At 39.6% G+C, this 10893-nt stretch overlaps 2 protein-coding genes across 2 annotated transcripts in view; one reads left to right on the forward strand and one right to left on the reverse strand.

Moving 5' to 3' along the window:
• LOC134825063 (LIM/homeobox protein Lhx3-like) overlaps nucleotides 1-10893 on the reverse strand; it is a 667636-nt gene that overhangs the window by 534118 nt on the left and 122625 nt on the right. The gene's annotated exons all lie outside the window — the stretch shown is intronic.
• LOC134825489 (uncharacterized) lies at nucleotides 9121-10596 on the forward strand. The gene has a single exon (XM_063837705.1). The coding sequence runs from the start codon at nucleotides 9121-9123 to the stop codon at nucleotides 10594-10596; it is 1476 nt and encodes a 491-aa protein (XP_063693775.1).

Here is a 10893-nt window from a genome sequence, read left to right on the forward strand (position 1 = left end):
GATGACGAAATATCTCTCTGTCCTGCCTGTCAAAGAATTTACTGTAGTTATGCTATCTTTGTAAAACAACGTACTAAAATAATGTTTTTGCATGGTGTCTAACAATGTAAGTGTTATCGATACACTGGGTACAGTTCAGCAAATAACACTGAGGGGAGTCCCCCGGTTTCAGTTATATGGCTATAATTGTCCTGCCTGAGTTGTGAGTAGGACATGAAAGGAGATAAAATTAAACTTGGTCGGATTTTTAAAAATGTTGTACCATAAAATTTGTTATACTTATTTGGAATGATCAGTGAGTTCCGTCATAATGCCATATTTAATGATGCGCGGTTTTTGGAGCCAAAACAGCAGCTAATTTGAGCATTAACTTAATGTCTGATGATTGGATATGCTCCAAATTTTTCGGAAAGCTTCTTTTTAAATGCTCAAAAGTGTCCAAAAATGTTGCCTAGTTGTAACGTTACAACTTGGTGCCTGGATGGTTGAGGGTGTACTGACTTACTGAGTAGTTGTAAGCTCTAAACTGCTCGCAGCATACTTTGAACAGACACTTCTTCATGATGCCTAAGATTGCAGATTCTCATGATGATGAACGTTCCAGTATTTGCACACCGAATGGGTGTATAAACACATGATTATATAGATCACTCAATTCTTTTTGCTTTTATGGAGTACATTTATATTGAAAATTACACGATAGAGTGCCCGGTACGTTGTTTTGTGACCTCAACAACTTGAGGGGGAAACATGGTTATTGTCCTTCTTAAGCCCTATTCAAAACCGTTGAATAACTATGTCTACTAAATGATACATAGATGTATCATTTAGTAGACATAGTTATTCAACGGTTTTGACTAAATCCTCGTAATTCTTCGCATCATTTTGATTTATCAACATCAATTCTCAAATTATTTGTTATATAGTAGTGTTGAAAGTATTAAATATATATATAAGTGACTAGGCGAGAGGGCGGGCCGCAGCACTCTTGTTGTCGGAACCTATCTACAGTAACAACTATCTGTTTGGTCTACTAAGAAACCTTGAGGTAGATTCATAAGCACTCAACAACTATGATGACGAAATATCTCTCTGTCCTGCCTGTCAAAGAATTTACTGCAGTTATGCTATTTTTGTAAAACAACGTACTAAAATAATGTTTTTGCATGGTGTCTAACAATGTAAGTGTAATCGGTACACTGGGTACAGTTCAGCAAATAACACAGAGGGGAGTCCCCCGGTTTCAGTTATATGGCTATAATTGTCCTGCCTGAGTTGTGAGCAGGACATGAAAGGAGATAAAATTAAACTTGGTCGGATTTTTAAAAATGTTGTACCATAAAATTTGTTATACTTATTTGGAATGATCAGTGAGTTCCGTCATAGTGCCATATTTAATGATGCGCGGATTTTGGAGCCAGAAAAGCAGCTAATTTGAGAATTAACTTAATGTCTGATGATTGGATATGCTCCAAATTTTTCGGAAAGCTTCTTTTTAAGTGCTCAAAGGTGTCCACAAATTTTGCCTAGTTGTTACGTTACAACTTGGTGCCTGGATGGTTGAGCGTGTACTGACTTACTGAGTAGTTGTAAGCTCTAAACTGCTCGCAGCATACTTTGAACAGACACTTCTTCATGATGCCTAAGATTGCAGATTCTCATGATGATGAACTTTCTCGTATACGCACACCGAATGGGTGTATAAACACATGATTATATAGATCACTCAATTCTTTTTGCTTTTATGGAGTACATGTATATTGAAAATTACACGATAGAGTGCCCGGTACGTTGTTTTGTGACCTCAACAACTTGAGGGGGAAACATGGTTATTGTCCTTCTTGAGCCCTATGTATCATTTAGTAGACATACTCATAGTTAAAGTTATTCAACAGTTTTTACTAAATCCTCGTAATTCTTCGCATCATTTTGATTTATTAACATCAATTCTCAAATTATTTGTTATATAGTAGTGTTGAAAGTATTAAATATATATATAAGTGACTAGGCGAGTGGGCGGGCCGCAGCACTTTTTTGTCGGAACCTATCTACAGTAACAACTGTCTGTTTGGTCTACTAAAAAACCTTAAGGTAGATTCATAAGCACTCAACAACTATGATGACGAAATATCTCTCTGTCCTGCCTGTCAAAGAATTTACTGTAGTTATGCTATCTTTGTAAAACAACGTACTAAAATAATGTTTTTGCATGGTGTCTAACAATGTAAGTGTTATCGATACACTGGGTACAGTTCAGCAAATAACACTGAGGGGAGTCCCCCGGTTTCAGTTATATGGCTATAATTGTCCTGCCTGAGTTGTGAGTAGGACATGAAAGGAGATAAAATTAAACTTGGTCGGATTTTTAAAAATGTTGTACCATAAAATTTGTTATACTTATTTGGAATGATCAGTGAGTTCCGTCATAGTGCCATATTTAATGATGCGCGGATTTTGGAGCCAGAAAAGCAGCTAATTTGAGAATTAACTTAATGTCTGATGATTGGATATGCTCCAAATTTTTCGGAAAGCTTCTTTTTAAGTGCTCAAAGGTGTCCACAAATTTTGCCTAGTTGTTACGTTACAACTTGGTGCCTGGATGGTTGAGCGTGTACTGACTTACTGAGTAGTTGTAAGCTCTAAACTGCTCGCAGCATACTTTGAACAGACACTTCTTCATGATGCCTAAGATTGCAGATTCTCATGATGATGAACTTTCCCGTGTTCGCACACCGGATGGGTGTATAAACTGTGTAAGGCCTACACGGACCGCCTCTAACTAGCCAATCCCTGTTTACATGCCGTGTAGCAGGGGACTAGAAAGAGCTAAACTAGTAAGCGGGGCATAGCCAATACACTATACTTCCATCATTGAGTATATTACCAACCAAAAGGAAAATTTCCTTGTGTTTGGAATCTATTCACTATAGTTATAACTTATAGTAATATTTGACCAAAACCAGTGTCTCTCTTTTTCAAACAAAAGATATTAATTAAATTTGAATAACCGTCCGCAAATGCAAATTGATACCGAGAATGAAATCGGCCGCTCGCTTTTCCCATTCATTCACGGTTTACGAATTGTAATAAAGCTTATTGCGGTCCACTCTACCCATAATTATGGGTTTTGGTCAAATTGAGTAATTTAAATTAGTGTCAAAGAGTTGAAATTAATGGGACTTTTTCGTTACTTCTGCCAAAATTTCCGGACGTCCGGATTTTCAGAAACCACCCCCTCCCCCTAGTCCGGATTTGTCCGAAATTCCAAAACCACCCCCTCCCTATTTGCCGGACGTCCTAAGCTAAGTAGATGGCCCCTAAGTTTATTATTATTATTAGGCCTAGGGACAGGGACCGAGAGTGCTTGTCCATTGTTAATGGACTAACTCGGCGCACGCTACTACTACTAGTACTACTAGTACTACTATAATACTACTACTATATGCTATACTAGCTTCGAAGAAATTTAGACGAGTATTATCCGTCAAGTGTCAAAGCTTCTTGCATATAATATACGCGACGAGAGGAGCAGGCAATAAACTCAAAACTAGCGTCTATCTAGCAAGCTAGATAAATTTGCCCATGTTGTAAATAATAGGTTTATCTGGATCGGAACTGTTATGTTTGAAACTCATTCGTTTTGAGAAACATTCACCTAACCATGTGCTTTCGCGCCACTGTGGAGTGTGGGCGCCACTGCAAGCGCAAGGGCTCTGGATAGAGCAATGAGAAACACTAAAAATAAAATGGGCCCACCCCCAGTTTAATCATTGAAATTAGTGATACTGACTAGGGTTAAGGTTAGGCGGGTTATTACTATTAGAGTAAGGTTTTATTACGTTCAACACTACTATATAACAAACAATTTGAGATCATGAATACGATGTCACATTGAAACGTTGAATAATTCCTTTCCTGATTAAAAGCCTTTTCCTTGTTGCATCAAACGGGATCAATAGAAATTTACCCAAGAAAACGTTAGGGTTAGGGTTAGGCAATCTAAATAACGGGTGTTATTTATATTTGAAGTGGGATAGATCAACATGGGCTCGCTATAATAGATTCGTCGTACCAAGCTAATTACGATTCTGTAAAAATCGCGATTCCGCACATGCCGCGATTTCCTTTTGACCTTGATATATCGTACTCTACTGTCTAGTCTACAATCTAGAGCTATAAAATTAAAACGGAGTATGAGTTACCACGATAGTCTTTTATTTCTCCGCTAAGTCTACGATTCTGCTAACTAACAATTGAGTCGGGGGTCGATTAAATGTTCATAGATATGGATTACAGAGATTACATTCACACATAGTTGAACAGCATGAAACAAGTGTAAAACAAACAAACGAATATAATTATATTTCAAGCTCGTAAAGGATCGTTGCAAAACTCTAGTTCGTCAGTAATTCTCTTGTCGAACTTTAGTACGTGTCGAACTTGAGTCCAGGTAGCGCACTTTAGTTCGACAGAGTCGAACCTTAGGGTTTGTCGAACTACAGTACGTGTCGAACTAGAGTGCATACTGTTCAAAGGGTGCAAGATGTTCAGCTCGACAAAATACTGGTGCAAAATATTTCTTAGGCCCTGCAATGACTCATCCAGATTGTGTCTTCAAGAGCAGGAACTTAGCTGCTAAATCGTCGAAAGAAAAGATAAATGCCTAATAAAATACAGCTTTTAACGGTTATGGTTTGTATTATATATTGGAACAGCACTGCATAGCCATATGTCTTAGAACTTTAGTATAATTTTATGAAGCGTAAAAAAATCAACTGGAGACTGTTCCAATTCATCATGGTGTCCGTCTCAGAGTTTCACTTGAAGCGTGGGTATATATTATTTTTGGGTATATTTATTTTTTTCTGTATACACGATCACTCATCAAAAGTATTAATTGCACGTTACCTATTATACTTTGGACTTTTGGGCGAAAAATTATTCTAGTTCGACACTTATGACTTAGGCTATAATTCAACAACTAAAGTTCGCCATTAATCACCCCTTTCGAACTTCAGCTATATAACAGAAGTTAGGGCCTGTCGTGATATCATGGATCGCTTAGGTTCCACCAGGATCTGGTAGTCCTCATAATTCTGCGGCCTCTATGTGTCGTCATCTCGCACAACTCTTTAAGAATCTTGTGGATTTGGCATGTGAAAATTTGCAGCCTTCCAGACATTGATTGGGTTAACGAGGTGTCGTACGTCACCTCAAGATCGGGTGACAGGGGGCTGACCAGGCCAGAACCCAATTGATTGGGCCTGAGGTCACGTGATTATGAGCCTGAGGTCACGTGACTATGACGTCACCAGACCTTCCTCTCCGTTTCCCGCTCATTGGACCAGGTGAGCTTGCATGCATGTGAATGTGGGTGTAAGTATAGCTGTACTGTAGTTTATACCTAATTAAACCCCTATAGAAACCGACAATTTATTTTCTGGCAGAAAGCTAGAAATTTACTAAAATATCGTCATTGTTTTAAATTTATTTTGAAGACCATTCCTGACCTAAAATCGCACGAGAAATCGATTAAACTTAGTTTCAGAACTCAACAATGCTTCCTTATGCCTCAAAATCCATGTTTTATCGATACAATCAACATATCGATCCTGTAGTTCAACTTATTACTTAAAGGGTTCAAGTATAGTTACGCGGTAGACAAACTAAAACAAAATTGTAGGTTTATAACCTACCAGGACGTGTGCCGAGTTAAGCTCGAGTCGAAGGTAATATTTGGAACAAATATTTTAAGAGTATCACCCGTTAAATAAACTTACTACTACTACTACTACTACTATGTCGGAGCTAAGTCCGATCTACGCCAGAAAACCCCCTCCATATATCCCTGTCCCGCATCAGGGTTCGCAGTTCCTCTTTAGAGTTTGTCCCAACTTCCTTCAGTAACATAGACAAGTAGCTTTGTCTTGGTCGGCCTTGCTGTGCTCTACCGTGCGTAGGTTCCCATAAGACTAAATCACTGGCAAGTTAAATTATGTGGCAGTTGTATTGCAATTTGTGCAATTTCAGTTGGGCAGCTTTTTAAAGTGTCTGTTATTTCAATTTTCGTGAGTCGGCGATTGGTACAGTATAAATGGAAAAGACAACTACTTTTTATATTAATATAATGTTTTATTTTATAAGGTTATTTATGAATTTATTCGAGAAATAATCTGGAAGTATTATCGGCATCTTTTCACACATATATATTATATGACTACGAGCACATACACAGTGGCCAATAAGCTGTACACAGCAGGGTTTTAGCGTAATAATCGATCTTTTAGAATGTTCTAGTATGAGTGTAGAATAGCCATAAGAGCTGAGTGTAAGATTAGGTAGGATTAGTGTATAGCTTTTGGATGGTTTTGCGGAGTAAGACACGCGTTAGTAGGGTGCATTAGTTAACAATGTGTGGCCAATTGCAACAGCTTATTCTACTGATAGAATACATCGACCAATGGCAGCAGTTTTAATTAAGATTACGCTAAAAAAGGCTGCTAAATTACGCAAGAAGGGAGTTGGAGATTAACCCTGCTGTCGATATGGTCACTGGATCCATGATGAGGCATGGCATCAGAAATGTCACGATGACTAATATTCTTCGTGACATGACTGCTATTTCGGACACCCTGAATCAGTCATTCTCGCTAAACTAGGTATTTATTTAACACCATAACACAGCCTTTAAATGATGTTTCATAATGTGTCCTACGTAGCACTTTATCAGTTTAAGTAATTGGGATATATTATTCATTTCTATAAAATCTTTTAAATTTGATTGAATGATGAATTTCAGCCGATGATGAACAAGATGTGCGGAGGGAGGGTGTGGCCGATTGTCTGAAAATCCTTGACTGGGAGGAGAAGGTGCCACCCTCCCGACGTGTGAGGGTTTTTTACAAGCCATACTTGGACATGACCGCAAGGAAGTTCACTGAGTTCCCCATCTACAAGGAGGATTCTTGTGGATGGTGGTTTAAAACGGGAGTCGGTAATAATTATTATTATCAAAGATACTTTTTTCCATAATATTTGTCATATGTTAACGATCAGCTTAATCAATCATTCATTCGACATATTATTATACTACTACTAGAACTAACGTGTTCGAGTTAGGTTATAGTTTCTTCAGGCTCAGTACATGATGTAAATACAAAATAACACAATTATCCTCAGCAAAGAAGGAGTATGCTCGGGTAACCCTACCCCCCTTGCTACGTGGTCTGACGAGAGCCGCTATTATATCATTTATAAGAATGCCTCTCAAAACAGCATTTGTTAACAACAACCAAGCTGTTGAGAGGCAAGTGGCGCTTATGTCAACCTGTGGTAAGAAGGTGGTATGGGAGGATAGGAAATCTGGGCAACAAATTGCTGTCGCAGAGCACAGACAGCAAACGAAAAAGCAGAAGAAGTGAAATTACAATAAATCAGATATATTGTATTTCCTAAGTGGCTCACAAGTAGGAGCTCATCCATTATTTCTTGTATTGTCACAAAAAACGTCTGTAGCTTACTGTTACTAACTGATGATGGACTTTGATACGATTCGTTGATATGATTTTTTGACGTATTGTATACAGCTAACACTTAACCATATGGTTCAGACAAAAGGACAATTAAACTGGTGTTTTGTTTTTAACGGGTGGTACTCGTAAAACATTTGTTCCAAATATTACCTTCGACTCGAGCTTAACTCGGCACACGTCCTGGTAGGTTATAAACCTACAATTTTGTTTTAGTTTGTCTACCGCGTAACTATACTTGAACCCTTTAAGTAATAAGTTGAACTACAGGATCGATATGTTGATTGTATCGATAAAACATGGATTTTGAGGCATAAGGAAGCATTGTTGAGTTCTGAAACTAAGTTTAATCGATTTCTCGTGCGATTTTAGGTCAGGAATGGTCATCAAAATAAATTTAAAACAATGACGATATTTTGGTAAATTTCTAGCTTTCTAGAATTGTCGGTTTCTATAGGGGTTTAATTAGGTATAAACTACAGTACAGCTATACTTACACCCACATTCACATGCATGCAAGCTCACCTGGTCCAATGAGCGGGAAACGGAGAGGAAGGTCTGGTGACGTCATAGTCACGTGACCTCAGGCTCATAATCACGTGACCTCAGGCCCAATCAATTGGGTTCTGGCCTGGTCAGCCCCCTGTCACCCGATCTTGAGGTGACGTACGACACCTCGTTAACCCAATCAATGTCTGGAAGGCTGCAAATTTTCACATGCCAAATCCACAAGATTCTTAAAGAGTTGTGCGAGATGACGACACATAGAGGCCGCAGAATTATGAGGACTACCAGATCCTGGTGGAACCTAAGCGATCCATGATATCACGACAGGCCCTAAACAGAAGTACAAAATAAAGTCCATGTAGCGTACTCTAGTTCGACAGAATCGAACTTTAGGGTGCGTGTCGAACTGTAATACTTGTTGAACTTAAGTCCGTGTGCCATTCTGGATGCTGTCCAACTCCAGCAATCTAATTACAATTATACTTATAGAATTATCGCAATCATGATTGTCAACAAATGACATATTGACACAGACAAGATCCTGCCCGATAATAACAATTGGTTATTATGCTGTCTGATAGCCCTTTTGTGTGTCCACCACATCCAAATATCCCGAATATAATAACGCTCACTTGCTCTTGGTCTCGAATTATACCAAACATAGCTTAATGAGGTACATTCAGGTGTATAGCCTCACAAGCCCACGTGACCTTTACTTTTCCCACGTGACTTGCACGTGGGCCCACATCTTGACTTCAATTGGTCCACCCAGCCCTCATGACACTGATATTAAACAACTACTGGCCGATCAGCCACCCCTGGCCTCTCTCTGTGGCAACAGCTGTTTGGGTATACGGTATTATGCAACGTTTCCATCTCAAAGCGGTAGTCCATACTAGTGTTGTCTTCATTATACTCGTGTCTTTGTGTTAACGTGTTTTGATACATAGTACGCAGATCGCAGGTTTTGGCAAATTTGGCTGATTTCCACCAAATAGGGTCAACTCATACTTACAACGTTATATTGTAATTATATTGGGAGTTGCACGTGGTAAAGACCAGGTTATAGAAACAGAATGAGTACATGAGGCGGGCACACCGACCATCCGACCAGTACAGTTTAGTAGATGAAGATTCAAACCGCCCCCGAGAACTCACCGTCCTCCAAAGTTTCCTGATTCTCACATCAAGTCTAGCTGCGGAGGTATGTTGTGGTGCTATCTTCATCTTCAACTTCTACATACCATACTTTGTGAGTTATGTAAAGATACGGGGCTCTAAACCGGACATTACCCTGGAAGATGGTAAACTGTTTCTGCTGCTAATTGCAGCTAGTAATGGGATGAGTGGCTACCCACTGGGTATCATGATATCAGGACTGCCTGTTAACATTAGTTTAACATTAGGAGCCGGGGTGTTTGGGCTAGGTTACATGATGATCTTTCTAGGAGTTGCATTCCATTACAGCTTTGTAATCGCTGGAGCCATCTGTTTAGGATTTTCTGCTCAGACGATAAACATCAGTGTTCTTCTGAGGTGCCTCCGAAACTTTAAAGCACACTGGGGTATAGTCAGTGGTTCTCTCCTGGGCGTGGCATTCGGATCAACCGCCATATTCCATATCTGGGAACGAGCTGTGGTTAACCCCCTGAACATCAAACCAGAAATGCTGAACTCCACAGCATTTGAATGGTACTATGATAACCAAGACGTACTGGACAGGTGTAGTGACTTTTATTGGATCATGGGTGGGTGTATGGCGGTGTTACTGATGTACACTCTGGTAGTTTACAGAATATACCCCTCACCTCCACCTTTAGAAGAGGAGATCATGCCTTTCTTCACCGCGTGCAAAGAAACCGTCTCTAAGATCCTGTCTGATGTAAGGTTCATACTGACTCTCATAGCCTTTGAGTTCGCTGGAGTGTCGGGTCTATGCGCCAGATCAAGTCTCAAGACGTACGGAGAGACTTTCATCCCTGATGAGCACTACCTGTCAGCAGTGGGCAGCAGCGGGTCCTTCGCAGGAGCTGTTGGGTCGCTCACCATGGGGATCTTACTGGACATCACCCGGTCCTCCAACTCCACTGGAACCAGCCCTAAACTGCTTCTCCTGAACTGTTTGCTAGCGTTTACTGCTTCAGTCATGATGATATTTGCAGCACAAGAGGGTAAGATCTGGTTCTTGTCCTGTTATGATATGATCCTGTTCGGGTTTGGAGGCTTCAGTGCAGTCAGCGCTATGGTTCTCTACGAAATATTCGGTATCTCAAAGTTCCCTGTCGCTTACGGAATCTCAAGTCTGACTACCTTCTTGTCCTTTCTGTGGTACTGCTTCTCCATGTTTAGTGGATTACCGGGTAAAGATTTCTGGCTGGCTAATGCTCTGTTTGCTTTTATGGCGGTTGTGAGTTCCATAGGTCTGATCCTACAGTATCAGACCCACCCAGTGGCCAACCCAGGGGACAATAGTAGTTTTCTTACTGATGATGAAGAGGACAATGAGTTTATCTTTCACGGTGGGAAAAAGTACATTCTTCAAAAGAGTAGAAATATGTGATTGTTGATTGTGTTAAGTTTTTAATCTAATAATGCTGCGTACAGATGGTATATGACGGCGTTTGCATTATGATGTCATAGAATTAATTAACAATGATTTTTGTAGGTGCATGTGAACAAACCCCCATCTTTTTCAATTTTGCGTGTCAGATCACAGATGTATAATTCTTATAATTGTATTCACAATTAAATTTTATCACCACGAATTTGGCTTCATTATTTGGATTCATACTGCTTAGTATTAGTAACTAGTGGCCTAATAGAAAAATACTCAACTGGTCCCTCAGTTGTCTTAATT

Source organism: Bolinopsis microptera, chromosome 13, assembly GCF_026151205.1.
Source record: "Bolinopsis microptera isolate Bmic1 chromosome 13, MBARI_Bmic_1.0, whole genome shotgun sequence".
Lineage (NCBI taxonomy): Eukaryota > Metazoa > Ctenophora > Tentaculata > Lobata > Bolinopsidae > Bolinopsis > Bolinopsis microptera.